The following is a 19303-nucleotide window of genomic DNA, read 5'->3' on the forward strand; positions in this document are numbered from 1 at the left end:
TACTGAATCAGTCTACATAGTCCTCACACTGTATGTTTATACCCGTGGCACGCTTATTGTGCAAATGGAAGTCTGATCCTCTTCATCTCCTCTATCCATTTCTCTCCTCCCAACCCCTCCGCTCTCACAACCCCATGTTTGTTCTCAGTGTCTATGGCTCTTTCTGTGCTGTTACATCTGTTCATGTGTTTGCTTTTTAGAGCCCACATATAAGCGATATCATACGGTGTTTGTCTCTCTGTCTGACTTCACTGAGCATAACGCCCTCTGTGTCCATCCATGTTGTTGCAAATGGTGAGGTTTCATTCTTTTTTTTATGGTTGAGTAGTAGGAATATTGTGTGTGTGTGTGTGTGTGTGTATACATATGTAGACACCACATCTGCCTTACCCACTCATCTATTAATAGGCACTTAGGTTGCTTCCATATCAAGATACCTTTTTTTGAAGACACAATTCAACATATAGTGTAGCATGCATCAGTACTTCATTCCTTCTTTAAAAATCTGTTTTTTATTTATGTATTTGGCTGTGCCAGGTCTTAGTTGTGACATGTGGGCTCGTTACTTGCAGGCTATGGGATTTTCAGTTGCTTGCCGCGTGTGGGATCTAGTTCCCTGACCAGGGATCGAACCCAGGCGCCCTGCATTGGGAGTGCAGTCTTAGCCACTGGACCACCAGGGAAGTCCCAGCACTTCATTCCTCTTTGAGGCTGAATGATATTCCTTTGTGTGAAAGAGCACACCTTGTTACTGCATCATCTGCTGATGGACTCTGAGCTGTTCCGAATTGTGCTGCTATGAACAGCCAAGAGCTTGTCCTTATTCGCATCCCTTTTTTTCAGTTCTCTTGTTCACACACCCGGAAGTATGTCCGTGGTTTTCACTTACAGAGCACAGTTGGAGGCCAGACAGCCTCCCACTGTGGGCTCAGACTCCGTCCCCACGGTCATGGTCACGGTCATGGTCACGGAACACAGCTGGGGTTAGGAGCCTCCCACTGGACCCTCCTCCTCCAGGCCGCCTTCCCAGCCCCTCCCCTTATCCACACAAGCCTCTTTCAGCCATCTGGCTGGCTCCCAGGGACACACAGTGTTCCCAAGAAAGGGTGGGAATTCTTGCTAGTCTTGGCCACAAAGGCAGAGGGATTGGATGCCTTTGATCCTGTTCTGTTTTGTTTTGTTCTTGTTCTGGATTTTGTGTGTATGTGGTAAAATGTACAAACATTTACCATCTTAACTGTTTTCAAGCACACGGTTCAGTGGCGTTGAGTACATTCACGTGGTTGTCCAGTCATCACAACCATCGTCTCCAGAACTTTTTCAACTTCTCCAACCGAGTCTGTCCCCAGTAGACACTAACTCCTGGGAGTTCCCTGGCGGTCCAGTGGTTAGGACTCAGAGCTTTCACTGACGTGGCCTGGGTTCAGTCACTGGTTGGGAAACAAAGATCCTACAAGCCAAGCGGCACAGCAAAAACAAAAACAATTACCCAGCTTCTGGTAAGCACCCTTCTACTTCCTGTCTCTATGAGTCTGTCTGTTCTGGGTACCGCACGTAAGTGGTGTCGTTACAGTATTTGTCCTTCTGTAACTGGTGTGTTTCACTGAGTGTAACATCCTCAAGCTCCATTCCTGTTGTGGCAGGTGTCAGAATTCCTCCCTTTTTAAGGTTAAATGATATTCCATTGTTTGGGCTTGATCACATTTTGTTTACCCACTGATCTGTTGATGGACCCTTTAAAAAAAAATTTGAAATATATAGAGAAATTATTTAAGCCTAGCATCAAAAGGCAGGGAAGGCAATGGCACCCCACTCCAGTACTCTTGCCTGGAAAATCCCATGGACGGAGGAGCCTGGTGGGCTGCAGTCCATGGGGTCGCTAAGAGTCGGACACGACTGAGCGACTTCACTTTCACTTTTCACTTTCATGCGTTGGAGAAGGAAATGGCAACCCACTCCAGTGTTCTTGCCTGGAGAATCCCAGGGACGGGGGAGCCTGGTGGGCTGCCGTCTATGGGGTCGCACAGAGTCGGACACGACTGAAGCAACTTAGCAGCAGCAGCAGCAGGAGCAGCAGCAGCATCAAAAGGAAATCAAAGATTTAAAAAAAATAGAATTCACAGGTTTCCTATCTGTACCTTCAGATTCAAAAAAATTAATAAGTAAAAATTTAAAAATAAAACCACACAGATTCAAGCATTTATGTGTCTTCTAGATCCACTTGTAGAAACCTCATTGAGAATGTCAGGAAACATCTCCGTGGCAAGACAAAGTCAGAGAGAGAGGCTGTGAAGTGTTGGGGTCACCACACCTCTTAAATCCCTCTGGGTCTTTAGGATACTGATCTTCTATGGAATATTTACTGAATGCACCTGCCCCATGCAAAGTGCACTACAGAGTTGGGTTGTTTTTATTTTGCTTTTTGTTTGTTTTGGCTGCGCTGGGTCTTCGTTGTTGCTCTCAGGCTTTCTCCACTTGTGGTGAGTGGGGACTCCTCTTCGTGGCGGTGCACGAGCCTCTAATCGCGGTGGCTTCTCTTGTCGTGGAGCACAGGCTTAGCAGTCGTGACGCACAGGCTCAGTTGCCCCACAGCACATGGGGTCTTCCCAGAGTAGAGGTCGAACTCCTGTCCCCTGCATTGGCAACTGGATGTTTAACCACTGGACCACCAGGGAAGTCCCCAGCGTTGGGTGTTTTTAAATCTTCAAAACAACCTGAGACAGATTATTGTCCCTGGTTATAGGGCTGGTCAGTGACCGAGGAGGATTTGAACCAATGGAATGGAATTTGCAATTCCAACCTCCATGCCCCTTCTGTTGCTCTGTGCATCTTCCCGCTCTTGAGTTACCTAAATGTGGCTAAACAACCCAAGTGACATCACCATCATTGTTATTCCAGCCACGTGCCGGAGGCCTGGTCCCTGGGGCAGGTATGGACCTGCATTTCCTAGGGGTTCATGGGAGGTCTGGACCATGTCACATCCTGTCCAGGCACACATATGTTTGATTCCAAAAAAAAAGGCAGGATGAGGGTAGCTAGCCAGCATCACCCCCGTTTTGCAGATGAGCAAACTCTGATCAGTCAGGGAGATTGTCATCTGCCCGAGGAGACGTGCTGGCAAGCGGAGCTGGAGCATCTCCTGGGCAGCACTGATGGAGAGGGTAAGCAGAGCCTTGCGGCCGAGAGCGGGTGTCTAGTCATCCATCCTGTGGGGCTAAGTACATGTGCATGGGCACTGATGTCATGGGCTCCAGCTCATGAGTGTCCACGGAGCAGCCTCTGGGCACCAGGCGCTGGCCCCGCCTTCTGGAGGGGCTGCGTTGTGAGCAGAGGGAGGCATTTAAGTGATAGTCACTTGCTGGTCATTAGGCATGTGACCGTGGAGTAGGCGCCATCAAGGGGACGTCCAGGGTGCTGAGAGGGTAGAGCAGGTGGCTGTCTGGTCTGAGATGTCAGGACAAGACAGTCCTTGACCTCTGAAGTGAGACTTCTTGCCCTCAGCAGTATAGACCTTTCTGTTCCAAGTCATTCCTTGTAAGGTACTTGACCGCATGCCTGGCCTCTACCCACTAGATGCCAGTACCTGCTTCAGTTATGAGGACTAAACATATCTCCAAGCACTAGCAAAGTCCCCCAGGGGGGAAACTGCCCTTGGTCGAGATCCCTTGATTTTATGTTTGGTTTGGCAGCCGGGAAAATGTGCCATCTTCAGCAGGGGCACTGGAGTAGCACACTCCTGGGGGTCACAGGACTCCTCCAGTGGGCAGGGGATTTTTAGCTAGGTATGCTGCTGCCCCTCCCAGACCAGGAACACAGGGAGGGTGGGTGCGAGGTGGGGGTCTGCTGCAGCCATTTTGGAGACAGTAGGGTTCTATCCTGAGAGCAACTGGAATCTATCCAAATGTTTCAAACATGGGATATGTGTGTGTTTGTGAGAGAGAGAAAGAGAGAGACAGACAGACAGAGAGGAAAAGGTGGAGGAGAGGGCTGGATTTATACATTTAGGGTTGCTTGAGCTGCTGCCTAAAAAGTGAATTGGGTGTGGTTGGTCGTGGCCAGACAGAAATGGTAAGCTAGGAAACAGCCAGGCAGGGAGGTCCTGTAACCCCAGGACTGCCTCCATCTGTGGTGTGAGCAAGAATTAAGCCCTCGATTTGGTACACTTGAACCAGGTCTTGAGAGCAGACAAAACATCCTGTCTCGGGCTGTGATGTACATTTCTCCAGGAGGTGGATCTCGCACAATGAAGATGGTGAGGTCAACTTAAGGAGAGAGTTGGAAGAGTGATACATGTAATAATCCTTGGTTGCTTCGTGGTCGTTGGCACAGTGAGAAGCAAACCCAGGAAGTGGGTGTGGTCAGTAGCCCATTTCTGAGCAAATGGGGCCTTTGGGAGATGAGGGGCAGGGAGCAGTTTGGCATGAAGTAAAAGGGGGACTTGCTGTCTCTATTTCAGATGAAGGAAGAGGCTGTTAGGCAGAGCCTTCCCCCTTCCTCCTTCCCTGTGCCAACTACCTGGTGAAAAGGAAAAGATGATTATCTAGCCCTGGGTGTCAGAATACTAGGAATAAGTTTGCAAAAATACTCACCATTCTCCTATCTGAGGTTACCATGTCCTCCCATGCCCTTCAGGTCTTTCACATGGCTTCTTCCCAGACCTGCTGGGCACCCAGACCTCAACTTGGTTTCCCCCTTTTCTTCAGTTCAGTTCAGTCACTCAGTCGTGTCCGACTCTTTCCAACCCCATGAACCACAGCATGCCAGGCTTCCCTGTCCATCACCATCTCCCGGAGTTCACTCAAACTCATGTGCATCGAGTCGGTGATGCCATCCAGCCATCTCATCCTCTGTCGTCCCCTTCTCCTCCTGCCCCCAATCCCTCCCAGCATGAGTCTTTTCCAATGAGTCAACTCTTCACATGAGGTGGCCAAAGTACTGGAGTTTCAGCTTTAGCATCAGTCCTTCCAAAGAACACCCAGGGCTGATCTCCTTCAGAATGGACTGGTTGGATCTCCTTGCAGTCCAAGGGACTCTCAAGAGTCTTCTCCAACACCACAGTTCAAAAGCATCAATTCTTCAGTGCTCAGCTTTCTTCATAGTCCAACTCTCACATCCATACATGACCACAGGAAAAACCATAGCCTTGACTAGATGAACCTTTGTTGGCAAAGTAATGTCTCTGCTTTTGAATATGCTATCTAGGTGGGTCATAACCTTCCTTCCAAGGAGTAAGCGTCTTTTAATTTCATGGCTGCAGTCACCATCTGCAGTGATTTTGGAGCCCCAAAAAATAAAGTCTTAGGTTATTGCAAATGTCTCCCAAAACAGGCCATGATACCACCAGTCACCATCAGGAACCATTCTCTGTGGTTCAGTGCCTTCTTAACTGAGAATCCCAGAAGTTCAAGGTCCAGGGTTCTAAATCTGTAAATTGTTGCCCTGCTCTGTCAGCTTTGTGATTTTCCATTCAGTAAAATAAGTTTGTTTGAAAACAGATGCGTCAATAACAGCCAACAGTTGGAAACAATCCATCAGCAGTAAAACAGAAAAATAAATTGTGCCATACTCATTTGGTGGAATACTGTGCAGCCATGAAAAATTAGTGAACCATCACCACACACACCATCATGCATGAATCTCACTAATAACCTTGAGTCAAAGAACCCAAACACAAAAGCATATATATTGCATGTTACCATTTGCACAGAGTTCAAACCCCAGCAAAATAAATCTCCTGGGGGCTGTTTATGTTAATGTGTGTTTCTCGATTTGGAGGCTGGTTATATGGGTCAGTGTGTAAAAATCTGAGCTATACACTTCAGATCTGCACACTTTCTATGTGCATGTTATACGTTAAAAAGACATATCCGTATAAAACCAGTGCACCTAAGAGCAATCCTACTTCTTTTTTTCCTCACAGATTGATGGACAAAATGACTTGAAAGCCATCGAGAAGGAGAAGACAGTGGTGGCGGTGGCACCCAAGGAAGCAAGCAAATGCCACCGAGAGGACCTGGCCAAAGCATTTTACGTGAGACCTGAGTTTGTCTCTGAGGCCTGGGGCGGTGGGGTTTTCAGATTAAGAGGAAAGCGGCTCGAGGTCCTGAAAATGGCTTCACAGTCCTGAGCTAAGACGCATTGTGATCATCACTGTTAGAAAATGCTCCTGCTGTTGAACGGTTCTGCTTCCCCACCAGGAAGGGCGCCCACACTGATGGCCGTGAACCCTGGAAGCCCTTCCTGGCGGCCACGGTCCTCCCAGTGTTCTGTGCCTCTCTCTCTCTCTCTCTTTTCTCTTCAGTTTTAGTTAGAAGATAGTTACTTGACAGTGCTGTGTTGGTTTCTGCCATATAACACCCTGAATCAGCTATAAGTATAAATATCTCCCCTCCCTCTTGAGGAGAGACAGAGAGTGTCTCAGGGGACCCCCAAGTTTCCATAGCAGCCTAGTCAGAGTTGAATCCGGGTGTTTTGACATTCAAGCTCAAACTCTTCACCACCTGCCATTCCCACCCCTCGTGTTTTATAATTCATGGTGTTGCCAGTGACCGAAACCAGCTTCTCGCCAGTTTCTTCTGATGCATTTGGGTTCCTGGCTAGGGCAAGACAAAAGCCAAACTGAAGACCACTTCCGTTCCATGAGGGACCCCTGTGAGGCTGAAGGAGTTAGCTTGCTTTATGGTTTCGGTTATCTTTACTTAGCCAAGCAAACATGGGCTGTGTGTGTGTGTGCGTGTTGACTCATAAGCCACCACACTTTGGGAAAGCTAATAGAAGTCCACTAACGAAAGGTCACATGCCACAATTTCAGAGAAGCTGGAGGTCAGTGTTTCAGGCCAGCCTTTCCTTGAGAATACTCAAAAGCCCATCTAAATTCAAGTCCCACTTGTTAGCATTTGGAGAGGGGAAGGAAATATGTTTTCCTTGCCAAGACATTTTCCCCTACCTAGGAAAAAAGCATGGTTTTCTTGCTGTATTCAAAAGAATCTAGAAATCAGTCCAGCCTTCCCATCACCTCAACCATCTGGTAGAACTTTTTTGCTTTGTTTCTGTACTATTTATTTATTTTTGGCTGCACTGGGTCTTCGTTGCAGCACACAGGCTTAGCTGCCTGCGGCATGTGGAATCTTAGCTTCCCGACCAAAGATCAAACTAGTGTCCTCTGCATTGGTAGGCGGATTCTCAACCACTGGACCAGGGAAGTCCCTGGTTTCTTATCGACTTTTTAGAGCTTTCTTATCGACTTTTTAAAGACAGGGAAGCTTTTGTTGCCACCAGGACAACAAAGTTTCCTTACATAGTTACTGACTCTTAAATTCCCTATATTTAATGTCAATTTGTATAAACAGCTTGAAATTGTATCTGGCACAAGGTATGCATGATGGAATCATGTAGCTTTTTTTGTTTCTAAGGGCAGGCCTTTTTTCTTTGTTTCAAGGCAAAATACACAACCTAAAAATTACCATCTGACTACTTTTACGTGTACAGTTCCAAAGTGTTAAGTACATTCACATTGTCGTACAACCCATTTCCACAACTCTTTCCCTCTTGCAAAGCTGAAACTTCCATGTTGGTGGTGAATAATATTCCTGTGTGTGTGTTTGTATGTCTATGTGTCTGTACCACATTTTCCGTATCCATTCACCCATTGATGGACACTTGGGTCAAGCCCACCTTTGGCTGTTGTGAATAGCTGCTCCAAGCATGGATAGACAGATACCTCACTGAGATTGGTTTCCAATTCTCTTGACACATACCAGCATCAAGAAAGTAGTGGAACCAGTAGTGGGATTGCCAGATTGTATGGTGGTTCTATTAATTTTTAGAGGTACTTCCACATGGCAGCTGCAGATTCATCTTCCTAAAGATGAACATGTAAGTGTTCCTGCATCTCCAGGTGTCCATGCTATAATCGCAGACCCTGAAATGTAGACCCAAGGCTGTCTTCTCTGTAGTATCTGTAGGGCAGAAGTGTGGGTTCATTGAAAAAGAATGAGATTGTAGGTCTCCTCCTGTCTCTGCCCATTTGCTAGGGGTTTCTGAGCTGGTCCCCTCTCCTCTCTGGACAGCCCATTTTCCTTGATCATCGTGGAAGCGGCTGGCTTCTAGAGTGGGAATCCTGTGACGTGGGCTCCTTGGTCTTTACCTGCCCATCCTTCTCCCTCCAGGTAGATTTACAGAACGGGCTGTCAGAGTTCTCAGTGACGCAGCGCAGGCTGGTCCATGGCTGGAATGAGTTTGTTGCTGATAACACGGAACCTGTGTGGAAGAAATATCTCGATCAGGTGGGATGATGGCCATCATTCTGTGCATTAACCAGTGTAACCCTGGGGGTGAGGAAGGGAGCCGCCGTTCATTGTGTAACTGTGGATTGAGGGTGTCCGTGGATGAGTCTCAGCGCATGGGACAGCTATACTACAAGGTCAAAGAAGGCTTGCCCCTTTCAGGCTGCTCCTAGCTGAGAGATGGGCTCACTAACTACTCTGGCGGCCACAGTCACGAATAATAGTCTTTCCATTCATAGAGGTAACCATGTGCCAGGCACCACGCTGAGTAAATAAGTAAACATCAACTTACTCTTCCTCTAGATCCCTACTTTGAGATGTGGTGGTTTAGTCGCTAAGTCATATCCGACTCTTGAGACCCCATGGACTGTAGCCCACCAGGCTCCTCTGTCCATGGGATTTTCCAGGCAAGAATACTGGAGCAGGCTCCCATTTCCTCTTCCAGGGCATCTTCCCAACCCAGGGACCAAACCCAGGTCTCCTGCATTGTAGGCAGATTCTTTACCAACTGAGGAGAGTGCAATACAGAGAAGCTGAAACATTCCCAGGTTGTGTAGGGCTGCCAGATTTAGCCAATAAATTTACAGATGTCTGTTACATTTGAAATTCAGATAGATAAGCAAAGGAGAGTTTTTTAGTGTATGTTCCAAATGTCGCATGGGACCTACTTGTACTTAAATTTTTTAAAAGTTCCTTGTTTCTCTGAAGTTCACATTTACCTGAGTGTCCTGTAGTTTACCTTGCAGCCAGGGTCCAGAGTCCTGCGGTGTTGTGTTGCTGCTGGGAATTGAAGCCAGGCAGCTGGCTCCAGAGCCCCTGGCCCTCTTAGCCTTTGCCACTGGTGCTGAATACATGTTGTATCAGTCAAATGCCTGGAAGCCACGGGTAAGAAGGGGAAAAAAATTGAAATAGATCCTGCTGCAAGTTCCAGTATAGAAATCAACACCCCACCTCCCACCCAGGACCAGCTCAGAAAGCTCCAGTTAACAGGCAGAATTTCCCAGATACCTGAAGCCACGGTTGCCTCAGTTTCCCCTCCCTGGCTTTTGCACCCTCTCCCATGCCTGACACCTCCCTCTCAGTCAAGCTCAGAAATACCCCAGGCTTCTGCTGCCTTCCCATGGCTCATGTTTAAGGCTTCCTTGATTGGTCAGATCAGGGACCAATCACAGCCCTCCTTGTAGCATCCTCACTCTCCTTTCTCCTCTTGTAGCATCCTCACTCTCCTTTCTCCTCCGGTCCCCACCCTGCTCATTGGTTAGTTCTCAGTGCCCTAGGGATGTCATTCATTGACACATTTTGACACCAGAAGAGGCTTCTAGGTATGCAGGTGACTCTGGCTAACCCAGAAATTTCCTGGAATGCCAGTGTTGGGAAGAGACAGCAGAGGCTCCTGGAAGTTGAAGTTCAGGGAAGGAGGCTGACACATGGGCTGTGGGGGACCTTCTGCCTTCTGGAGCCGGGCCTTGGTCACTTCTGCTCTGGCTGCCCCTTCCACTAGGCCCTGCTCACCTGGCTTCTGCCGGCTAACACCTCACACCCAGGGCTGTCATCCAGCCTCCAGTCAGGACCTTTCCAGGAATGAAATCTCTTTAGTCTCTAAGAGCAGGAAACATGCTTATTCATCCTAACCTTATTGGTTCAAGGATCTATCTCGGGGTATCCCTGTGGGATTGGAAGGCAGCTCCCAATGGCCGTGTTTTCTAGCCCTCGACAAGCACAGGAAATCCATGTGCGCTCACTTATTAATTCTTTGTGTTCATTGAGCACTTGCTCCATGCCAGATGCTGTGGTTCTCCTGGCTGTCTCCTCCAGTGACAGGGAGCTCACCACTTCACAAGGCAGTCCTGCTTCTCTGTCTCAAAAGACTCACCACTAGGAATTCTACCTTAGCGTGGCCACAAATCCCTGTCCCGGAGTCACGAAGCAGAGGTAGATTAGAGTCAGACTGCGGGGTTTAATCCTACTTTCCAGCCTTGTGACTTTGAGTCTGCGACCGATCTGCCTTGAGCCTCACTTGTCCCCATCTAGGAAATGGGACTAGTAAGTCCCTCCTGTTCTGAATTTTACTTAAGAGGAAGCCGAGCCTGTATTACATGCTTAATAAAGGTTGCCCCCAGCCGCAGTGTCTGCCAGCTAGCCTTGGTTCGAGCATAACAGTTAAGAGCACAGGTTTTGGAGTTGCCTGATCTAAATGAATCCTTGGCAGTTCAGTTTCTTTCAGAAACTTGGGTTGGTCATTTATCATTAGGCAGGACTACTTAACAGTACCTGTGTCATGGGGTTGTGAAAGTGAAAGTCACTCAGTCGGTTCCGACTCTTTGCGACCCCATGGTCTATACAGTCCATGGAATTCTCCAGGCCAGAATACTGGAGTGGGTAGCCTTTCCCTTCTCCAGGAGATCTTCCCAACCCAGGGATCGAACCCAGGTCTCCCGCATTGCAGGCGGATTCTTTACCAGCTGAGCCACGAGTGTCAGGGGGCTGGGAGGAGCCTGTAAAACGATGCAGTAAAGTGCTGAGCACAGGGCGTGGCTTGGAAGAGGTGCTCGGGAAATGCTGGTTTGGGGGCTGTTATTGTCTATGGGGTTGCACAGAGTCAGACATGACTGAAGTGACTTAGCAGCAGCAGCAGCAACTGTTTATTGTAATGAACGTCTGTGGTGACCATCCCTTCCCCACATAGTAAGGTTTCAGCAGACCGCTTTCTGCCTGTCCTGCTTTACATGTGGGCTTAAAAGGGGCCCTATCAGAGCCAGGAGGGTCACATTATCTATAGCCAGGGAGGCACTATTGGCCGGTGGTGGGGTCTCCGCACTGGGCCTGACACCTGCGTGCCGTGTCTCATGGTGACTCACCTGTGTCAGATGGAGCAAGGCAGGTGTTTGGCATGGTCTCCAGGAGGGGCGGAGGGAGGCTGGTGGTGTCCGTGCTGGTCTGGAGGGCTGCTTGGGTCCAGCCACATGGGAGGGGGCGAGGTTCTGGGCTTGGGATTAGAGTTCAAGGTGAGGCCAGTGCCTGGTCCCAGCTGTTCAGAGTGGCCCCAGCCAGGACTGAGGACCTCAGAGCTAACCCTGAGCCCGTGGCTGGAGGGGTCCCTTGTGCAGACACAGGCCTGCTCCCCTTGGGGAAGTTTCCCATCAATCTTTGCCAGGGCTGGGCTGGGACACGGGGGTCATCGCACTTTCAGAAAGCTGGCTTCCCTGGGGGCCCCAGTGCTCCACTTTGAGACCCTTTAGAGGGAGTCAACCCCCTGACACCTACTGGAGAGCTTCCCAGAAAATCCTGAAACCTGCATCAGAGTTTCTGAGATGGACCTGTTGTGAATGGAGCAAACAGGATGCTGGCCCTGAGGGGCAGGTTCTGACCTGGAGCAGCGAGGAGACGTGGCAAGGCGAGACCAAGAACTAGAAGGCAGGGCCAGGGCTGGTATCTTGGTGACAGGGACACTGTCGAGATGACCCCAGGATGCTGGTGTTGGGTGGACCGCAGTGGTGGGTCTTCAGTCTGAGGAGAACCATCGGGTGGTGACAGTCCTCCCCTCCTGGCCCTCAGGTCACTGCAGGGCCGGCCTGGAAGCCAGGCTCTGGGTGAAGAGCTGACGCCGCTCCACTAGAGCAGGCCCGGTCTCTGATGTCCATGAGCCTAGACAAGATCCCACCACCCTGTTTTTCCTTTTTCAGTTCAAGAACCCCCTGATCCTGCTGCTCCTGGCCTCTGCCTTGGTGAGCGTCCTCACAAAGAAGTATGAAGACGCCATCAGCATCGCCGTGGTGAGTGCACCCCACGGGAGTCGGGGGACAGTGCCCCCCCATCCCAGACCTGGCTGCCGAGGTCCTGCTGAGTCTCTGTTTATCTTTGTTATGCAAGGAGAAAAAAAACTAGGCTGTAAGAAGAAGACAAAAAGTAGAAATCACAGCATAAAGAAAGGACAAGAAGTGTCCATGTTCTTCTACCTCACGAAGAGCTGACTCACTGGAAAAGACCCTGATTCTGGGGAAGACTGAGGGCAGGAGGAGAAGGGGCAGCTGCTAGCCTGTGAGGCTGTTTGAATTCAAGTTAAATAAAAATAGAAGAATTTGATTTCTCGGGTGAAGTTAGCACCGCAGTTTGAAAGCATCAATTTGTCAGCACTCAGCCTTCTTTATGCTCCCCAACTCTCACATCTGTACATGACTACTGGAAAAACCATAGCTGTATCTGGTTCCAAAATGTTTTTGTTGCCCTGAAAGGAACCCCCGTGCTCATTCAACAGTCATCCCCCTCCCCACCCCAGCCCCTGGAAAGCACCGTCTGCTGTCTGTGTGTCTGGATTTACCTGTCCCGGGTCGTTTTTATAAACAGAACCCTGCGCTGTGTGACCTTTTACACGTGGCTCTTATATGTGACCTTTTGGTTAATGACTTTCATTCTGCTTCCTTCAATCTGTCAAGTGCTGTCTTTTGAAATACAAAAAGAGATTCCTTCCGTGCAGTGGAATTCAGGGTTGCTGTTCAAAAGCCTGAGGCTAGATCCACATCTTCTGATGTGAAATCATGTTTATTAGCAGCTTTGTTGTCGTTTGTTCAGTCACTAATTTGTGCCTGGCTGTTTGTGATCTGCAGCACACCAGGCTCCTCTGTCCTTCACTGTCTCCTGGAATTTGCTCAGATTCATGCCCATTGAGTCAGTGATGCTATCTAACCATCTCATCCTCTGTCAGCCCCTTCTCCTGCCCTCAATCTTTTCCAGCATCAGGGTCTTTTCCAATAAGCTGGCTCTTTGTGTCAGTTGGCCAGTTATTAAATGCTGGTGAGATATAAATGATTGTATCTATAGTGTATCATCCTGTGTTACAAGCGTATCTATGCCAAAAACTCTAGGAAGATAACCCCCAAATGTGAACCTGTGGAGGCAGAATTTGGAGTGCTTTTTCGGCTCCTCTGTTTTCTAAATCTCTGCACAGTGCTCTATTTTGCAAGGAAAAAGGAAATATATTTTGGAAGACAGTGTCCTCCCTTGGATCACTTACCTGCTCATTGGCAATGGGTGTTAATGTGCCCTCCGTTTGCCCCTAGGCTGTGCTGATCGTGGTCACCGTCGCCTTCATCCAGGTGTGTATATGTGTCCTGAGTTCCCGGGCGGGGTCACCCGGGCTGATGGGAGCTCTGTGGGGGGGTCCCCCACACCCCCCACCCCACTTAAACACACTGTTTCGTGTGCTTCCGGCCAGGAGTACAGGTCAGAGAAATCTCTGGAAGAGCTGACAAAGCTGGTTCCCCCCGAATGCAACTGGTAAGTCTGAGACCTCCCGCCTACCTAACCCCAGGATTTTGTGGTTCATCAGAGGAGTCAGTGGGCTGGTGAGTTTGGCAAAACTTTGGCCACATTTATGTCCTCTGTCGTGTGATAGGGGAGAATGTGTCTCACCAGGGTTAGCAAACCTGACCTCTGCCCCGCCAGCGGATTGCTGTGCGTTCTTACGTGTGCCATTCGGTCTCTCTGGGCCTCCACTCTGTCACTGGGGTCTAATCCGAGTGCCCAGCCTGGGGGCCATGGGTGACAGGGCTTTGGGAAGAGGGTAGCCCACGAAACCTGTGATGAAGTGTGCAAAATTGTGTGCATTTTTCCTAGAAGGCATTTGACATTTTTCCTGAGGCTCAGAAGAAGCTGAGGGGGAGGGCTTTAATAATAAGCTGAGGCCTCAGAACTCTGATCGAAGCGGGTGGACAGCTCAGTGATGAACCCTGGCCATTTACTCAGCTGCCCGCCAGCCTCTTTCCTACCGGAACATTCCTGCTTTGCCTTTTGTTATCACATCACCCTCCCCAAAGACGTTTAAAAAGGAAAGACAAGAATGTCTCCCCTTACCTCCTGGGCCTGTCTGCTTAGCTCAGTGCTGTGCAAAGGGACTTTGTGGAAGATTCCATCATACGCGCTGCCCGGGACAGCGTCACTAATCACATATGGCTGTTGAGGACTTCACCCAAGGAACTGAATTCTTCATTTTATTTAAGCTGAACTCAAGCAGCCTCACAGGCTAGTGGCTCACAGATGGCTCAGCTTAGAGGGTCTGCAGGGGCCGCTGCCCTTGGTAAAGGAAATGGCAGAGGCAGAAGTGAGGCTGTTGCAGGCCTGCTGTTGTGTGTGCTTCAATTTAATTTTTTAGTGTATCAGCAGTCCCCAACCAGTTATTCTCCTTGTAAACATGAAACCACTTTGGAAAAGGCCCAGGTCTTCCTCACCCTTCCTGGCATCAGCTGAGGTTGTCTTAAGTCCTGTGTCTTTCCCAAATACACACTGCCACTCATAAGAAAGTCACTATAGATATCTCGTGATCCAAGGTACTTTGGAAGGATCTCAACAGATATTAACTCTCTTTTATCCAAAGGATAAGCTGGGAGAAAGAACCTTAACATATATTTGCATACAGATGGCATAATTGAGCATAGAGCTGGAGGATAGAAAGATCTAGTGCGAGGTCCTTCCTGTCAAGGAGTCAGCAAGTGAAGAGTGTGTGTGTGTGAGAGAGAGAGAGAGAGAGATACAAGGCAGAGAATAATGAGTAACAAAGTAGAGACCAAAAGAGCATGCTGTGAAAGTATGAGAGGCATGAGTCAATTCTAGAAGATTCTTTTGGGGGGCAGTAAAAATGTCTGGGCTTAATAATGGGATGAACAAGGTGTCAGAAATCCAGACATGTGATGTGTGACATAATCCTATAAGCAGACAGAAGCATCCATGATTTATGGGGTTTGATGAGCTGATCTTAAGTTTAAATATCAAGTCTTGGCCTTTCAGGCGAATAGTATGCATTATTGATGTCCCTGGGAGTTGCTTCTGAAAGACAATTTTATTTTCGAGAGCCGCAGAGGCAGGCAACCTGGGAGAGTTGAAAGAGAGTGAAGGGACACAGCCTGCCTCCCCGAGCCCCTGAGCCCCATGTCAGGAGAAGCATCTGCCCTGCAGACCCTTCCTGCTTACCTCCATCCTTTGTGCATTCATTAAATATTTACAAAGCACCGACTGTGTGCAAGGCGATGTCCCAGGTGAAGAGATAGGAAAGCCCTGGCCTTTGGACCTCTCACACTCCTAACAGGGGAGGCAGATAATGAAGTGAAGTAATGAAATGATTTTGGAATGAGGCAGGTGCGTTAAAGCCAAAAAGACTAAAAGCCAAAGCCACACAAAAATGAAAGAGAACCTCATGGAGATGCAGTGACTGGTGGAGGTGTGGGAACAGTCTTGAATATCTGGCTGGCAGGTTACCCTGCTCTGACATTTAAGGTGGAGCTGACCTTTAAGTTGAGGCCTGATAAATGGCAGGGGCCAGCCGTGGGAAGAGTCAAGAGAAGAGCAGACGTATATCTGATAGGTGCTCTTGGCTATAAACCCCAGAAAATTCAGCTGCACAAACCGCAAGGAAACGGTGTTGTCTTATGGCAAGGGATCTGAGGTGAGGGACCAGTGGGGCTAGTTAATTCAAGATGGGATGAAGGACCTGGTCCTTTTATTTCTTTATTCTGCCATCCTCAGCTTGCTGGCTTCATTCTTATACTGGATTCCCTCATGGCCCCAGGATGGCTGCCACAGCTCTAGACATCACAACCAGACATGATAAAGATGAAAAAGTCCAACAGAAGAGGCCATGTGTGTCTGTAAAGAATGAGAAAACCTTTCTCTTGAGCCCCTGCCAAATACCACTCCTGTCTCTTAGGCCAGTGTTGTAGGTCATGCCTGTGTCTATGTCAGCCACGGGCAGGGGATGGGATCACCCTGATCGTCTCAGCCTGTCAGGACCCACCCCCCGGAGCACTCTGCTGTGGGGAGAAAGGCAGGTACCTGGATAACTGCATTCTGTTAACAAGGAAGAGGGGAGTGTCTGCTCCGCCATTCAAGATCCACAAAGACCTTGAGATTGGAAAGAGCTGGGTGTATTCAAGGGGGTGTGTGGCAGGAGGTAGGGTGTCTGGGTCTAACTCCCAGGTTCTTGGAGAGGGTTTGGAGCAGGAGGAAGTTGTGATCTGATTTTGTGCTTTAAGAACTCTCTGGCTGCTACAGGAAGGAGGCCCAGGGAGGGGCACAGGTCCCGCTGGGGGGCTTCTGCCATGTTGGGTAAGGAGCAGCATGTCACGGGTTCCAGTGGGAGCCCATACACAGAAGCATGCCTATGTCTAACAGCAAACAGCCATGAAGAGCGGTCCCAGGCCTGGGGGTGGGTTGCTCCCTGGCTTCTCGGACACTTAGGTGCTCCTCCTGGCTTTAACAAGGTTCTGGTGTCCCTGAGGTCAGAGCTGGGCTCTGCACACCAGAGCGCTGTGTTCTCCGAGGACAGAAGCACCGCCAGCTGCCAGCTTTGTTAAGGAACCACTTCTCGAGACCTGCAGAGGCTTCTAGAGGCCGTGTGGCCCCGCCTTGTTTCCAAGCAGGGTGAACAGTAGTCACCCCACTTTTCAAATGAAGCCCAAGTTCTCCCAGGAGATAAGCTCTTTCCCAAGAGTCTTTTAGGACATGTGAATTTAAAAAATAATAAAACCATTAAAGCACAAGCGTTTGTCCACATCGGAAAGAGAAAATGTATTTCTGTAACCTTTGCTCAAGTTTATCAAAGTGCCTAAAATTGAGATGTCAACGTGGATGCATTTGCTTTTTCCTGTTTAAAATGCAGCATAAGAGAAGGAAAGCTCCAGCACCTGCTAGCTCGAGACCTGGTACCTGGAGACATTGTGTCTCTCTCCATCGGAGACCGCGTCCCTGCTGACATCCGTCTCACAGAGGTGAGGGGCCCAGACCCCGGTCTAGGGGCCGTGCAGACACTTGGCTTCTCGGAGGCAGGCACTCTCTCCTTCTTGCACACACATGTACACAGACATAGGCGTGTGTGCACACAAGCAGAAAGTTAGCAAGCAAGCTAATTTTAAGCACAAAGCTCCTCCGATGGCATTTCATAAATTATGTATTCTCATGTAAGTATAAGCCTAACACGTTTTGGTTATATGATTTTCTAGCTTGTAGCCTACTGCAGTAGAGAGGAATTTTATAGCTGAGGAATGGTTTTATAGCTGAGGAATGAGGGATAAGTTGCTTCTAGAAACAACCATACTGATGGCAGACAGAAGCACTGTCAGACTGCTTAATCTCAAGGATGAGAACAACTAGTCCAGCCGTAAAAAGGAGCACAAGCCTTTGTTAAGAGCGCAGTTTGGGACGTCGGGTGTGGGGCTCCGTCCCCAACCTTTGCGGGTCTCAGGGTGTCATGACCTCACAGAACATTCCCTGAGGCTCTTGAAGATGATCCTGAATCCTCAAGAAAAGGAAGAAAAAAAAAAAAAGGTGAAGTCAGGTTCAGAGAGATCCGTTGATGGGAGTAACCTATTTTATGATCCCTGCCAAGAAGGTTTAAGGATTGTTCAAAGCTTTTAGTGGTAAAGGATTAAGCCCCAGTTATCGGCCTGATTTATTTATTTAAGGAGGACGTGTTCTCTGGGTCAATAGCAGGCTGTTGGAAGGGTGGCCTGGAGAGAGGTGGGGAGTGGAGGGAGACAAAAGAGACTGGGAGCCAACCTCTGGGGTGTTCTCTGGGTCAATAGCAAGCTGTTGGAAGGGTGACCTGGAGAGAGGTGGGGAGTGGAGGGAGACAAAAGAGACTGGGAGCCAACCTCCGGGACCTGCGTTTATAGCACCCTGAGCTTGTCTTTGGAGGTGAGGCGGGGGCCAGAGGGCACCCAGGCTTTCCATCTCCTCTGACCCTGTTTTCAGATCCCCAGGCAGGGCACAGCAAGTGTACCCCACACCAGGGTGAATTCCTCTCCGTCTGCTTCTCCCTACACGAGCATCCGGCCTCCGAGTCCAGGGCATGTGGTTCCCAGTAGAGGAGCCGCTATCCAGTGGCCAAGCCCCACCTGCAGAGAAAGCTGGGGAAACCAGTCTGACACTGTCCATGCCTCCCTAGGGATAGGCTCTGCCCTGCAATGTGGAGGAGTCCCCAGTTACAGGGGCGGGGTGTCCACATACTGGGCAGCTGATAAACAGGATGCACGTATACTATGGACGCTACAGGGAGGCAGAGCGGTGAAGTGATTAGTGCCCGGGGGCTGGCCATTAGCCAAGTCCTATCCTTCAGAAGCTGTGTGACCTTGAGCAAGTAGCTTAACCTCTCTGTGCCTCAGCTTCCTCATCTGTCAGAGGGATTAATGTTCATTCCCAACTCGAGGGGTTCTGATGATGCCGAACTGAGCTAAGACCATCAGCCTGCTTGTGCAGCCCCCCGAGGTGGGGACAAAGTCCCGAATATCAGCCATTGATTTAACTGTTTATCATTACCAAGCTTGACAACAGTTCCTTGAAAGAATTTTTTAAACCCCAAATAACTCCCCTCCTACTTCAACTGGTTTTCTTCCTGCCCTGCTTCTATCAGATTAAATGGTATCTGGTCGTTGCCAGCACAAGGACTTTTTCAAGGCTACCAGCCGCCAACACTCTGCAGATTTTCTCTCTGGTCCTTTTGCAGATCAGTAGCTTTGTTTACTCATAGTAGAGTTTTTTTTTTTTTAATAATTTTATTTATTTGGTTGTGCTGGGTCTTCCTTGCTGCATGTGGGCGTTCTCTGGTTGCGGCGAGCAGGGACTGCTCTCCAGTTTCAGTGTAAAGGGCTTCTCATTGCAGCAGCTTCTCTTGTTGCGGAAGTTCTCTTGAGCTCTAGAGCGTCCGGACTTCAGGAATTGACGCATGTGGGCTCAGGAGTTGCAGCTCCCGGGCTCGAGAGCACAGGCTCAGTAGTTGCGGCACAGGGGCTTCGTTGCTCCGAGGCATCGAAGCAGCCCCCTGCAATGTCCAAGGGTCAACCGTGTGTAACAATCAGATCGGCGCTAGCCACTGTGTAAAAACCGCCTTGCTTCATCTGCAGTGACCTTAAGAGGACAGTGCTCTCCTTTTACAATGAGGACACAGAAGCCTGGAGGGCTGAGCTCACACAGTCAGTGGGGCAGAGGGGACTTGAACCTGGGCCGCCTGGCTCCGGAGCCCAGACTCCAGGCCC

The 19303-nt window shown here is 49.3% G+C and overlaps 1 protein-coding gene across 2 annotated transcripts in view; it reads left to right on the forward strand.

Moving 5' to 3' along the window:
* Nucleotides 1–19303, forward strand: part of ATP2C2 (ATPase secretory pathway Ca2+ transporting 2) — a 77518-nt gene that overhangs the window by 16851 nt on the left and 41364 nt on the right. For both annotated transcript variants that reach the window (XM_055553955.1, XM_055553954.1), the window contains exons 2-7: nt 5921–6031; nt 8169–8285; nt 11969–12058; nt 13343–13378; nt 13498–13559; nt 16933–17041. In XM_055553955.1, coding sequence (XP_055409930.1) covers nt 5921–6031; nt 8169–8285; nt 11969–12058; nt 13343–13378; nt 13498–13559; nt 16933–17041 — 525 coding nt within the window. The remainder of the gene's footprint in view (nt 1–5920; nt 6032–8168; nt 8286–11968; nt 12059–13342; nt 13379–13497; nt 13560–16932; nt 17042–19303) is intronic.

Source organism: Bubalus kerabau, chromosome 17 (assembly GCF_029407905.1).
Source record: "Bubalus kerabau isolate K-KA32 ecotype Philippines breed swamp buffalo chromosome 17, PCC_UOA_SB_1v2, whole genome shotgun sequence".
NCBI lineage: Eukaryota > Metazoa > Chordata > Mammalia > Artiodactyla > Bovidae > Bubalus > Bubalus kerabau.